Raw genomic sequence first — 1,291 nt, 5'->3', positions numbered from 1 at the left:
GGGGAATCCCTCTGCTTCACCAGCGTCCTCCAGAGTGCTGAGGCAAGCCGTGGACTCCCTCCTCTCCTCTCTCCACAGGCACAGCTGGGCTGATGCGCTCTCCTCCATCCGCCTGCCCTACGTGAAGTACATTTGCCCCCACGCGTAAGTGCTGTCCTTGCTTTGGGAAGCGGGTCTGGGTGGGCTCTGACACCCGTTGGTGCTGCCAAGGTTGTTTGGGGATGGGTGGCCTGTACCCTGACCTACCCGCAGGGCTGTGCAGTGAGGCTTGCTCTCCTGCTGTGACCAGTTTACACAGGGCCCCTTTCTCTGGCGTTCTCTGCCTGCAGGCAGAGTGGTTCCCCCCAGAGCTGATCAGCACAGGAGCTGCTGCTCCAAGGTTCTTTTCTCCCTCCTCCTGTCCTCCACCTGCCCCTGATGGCTGCAGTGAAAGCCAAAAGCACCGGAGCTCCTTCTCCATCCCCTGGTTGGGCAGGAGGGGGCAGCCCCTGGGCTGGGTCTGGTGGCACCGATCTGCTGCTGTCCCTTGGGAGAGGTGTCCTGCGGCTGCGGGCAGGAGGGTCACCCCGCTCCCCTCACCCTGACTTGCTTCTCTTTGCACTTGAACTAAACCACCCAAACTGTTGCCTCTGCAGGCCCCGAATCCCCGTGACCCTTAACATGAAGATGGTGATGCCCTCCTGGTCAGTGCTTTGGGTGGCAGGGGTGGAGGGGACCCTTTTTGGGGGTGTATTATGGAGGGTGAGAGGGATGGGGGGGGACTGAAGAGCCAAAATCCGCTTCCCTGTAGGAGTCAGGGGAAGGGCAGAGCACACCCAGCTCATTCCTCCCCACACCCTGGGTGCTGGGATAAGTTTGGGGCTGACCTTGCTTCTTCTCTCAGGTTTGACCTGATGGGGTTGACTCCGGATGCACCTGAGGATGAAGCTGGAATCAAGAAAGCTGCAGAAAACAGTAAGAAGTTTTGGGGAGGGGGAAGCACTGAGCTCCTGGGTGCCTCTCCCTCACGGGGATGGAAGCGAGTGCCTTCCTTCCGCCTCTCCTTCCTTTCTGTTCTCCTGTGATCCCAACCCACTGTCTTCTTCCAGTTAAAGCAATTATTGAGCATGAGATGAAGAACGGGATCCCACCCAACCGCATCATCCTGGGGGGCTTCTCCCAGGTGAGTTGGGCTGATGTGCAGCACGCGGAGGGTTGGGCCCCTCTTTGCCCTCTGGGAGGAGATGGGTGGTGAGGAGACGGGTGGATGCGGGGCTGGGGCGTGTCCCGGGGCTGCAAATTCCGGCTGGGC

At 60.2% G+C, this 1,291-nt stretch overlaps 1 protein-coding gene across 1 annotated transcript in view; it reads left to right on the top strand.

Moving 5' to 3' along the window:
- The window catches only part of LYPLA2 (lysophospholipase II), a 3,745-nt gene that overhangs the window by 1,417 nt on the left and 1,037 nt on the right, over window positions 1-1,291 (top strand). The window contains 5 exon segments of the mRNA XM_010020083.1: window positions 79-144; window positions 636-683; window positions 884-954; window positions 1,089-1,162; window positions 1,224-1,230. Of these exon segments, the coding sequence (XP_010018385.1) occupies window positions 79-144; window positions 636-683; window positions 884-954; window positions 1,089-1,162; window positions 1,224-1,230 (266 nt within the window).

The sequence above is a fragment of the Nestor notabilis genome, unplaced genomic scaffold (genome assembly GCF_000696875.1).
Source record: "Nestor notabilis isolate BGI_N333 unplaced genomic scaffold, ASM69687v1 scaffold19748, whole genome shotgun sequence".
In the NCBI taxonomy this organism is placed as follows: Eukaryota; Metazoa; Chordata; class Aves; order Psittaciformes; family Psittacidae; genus Nestor; species Nestor notabilis.
The sequence above is the reverse complement of the archived record's forward strand: the minus strand, read 5'-3'. Positions and strand labels throughout refer to the sequence as shown.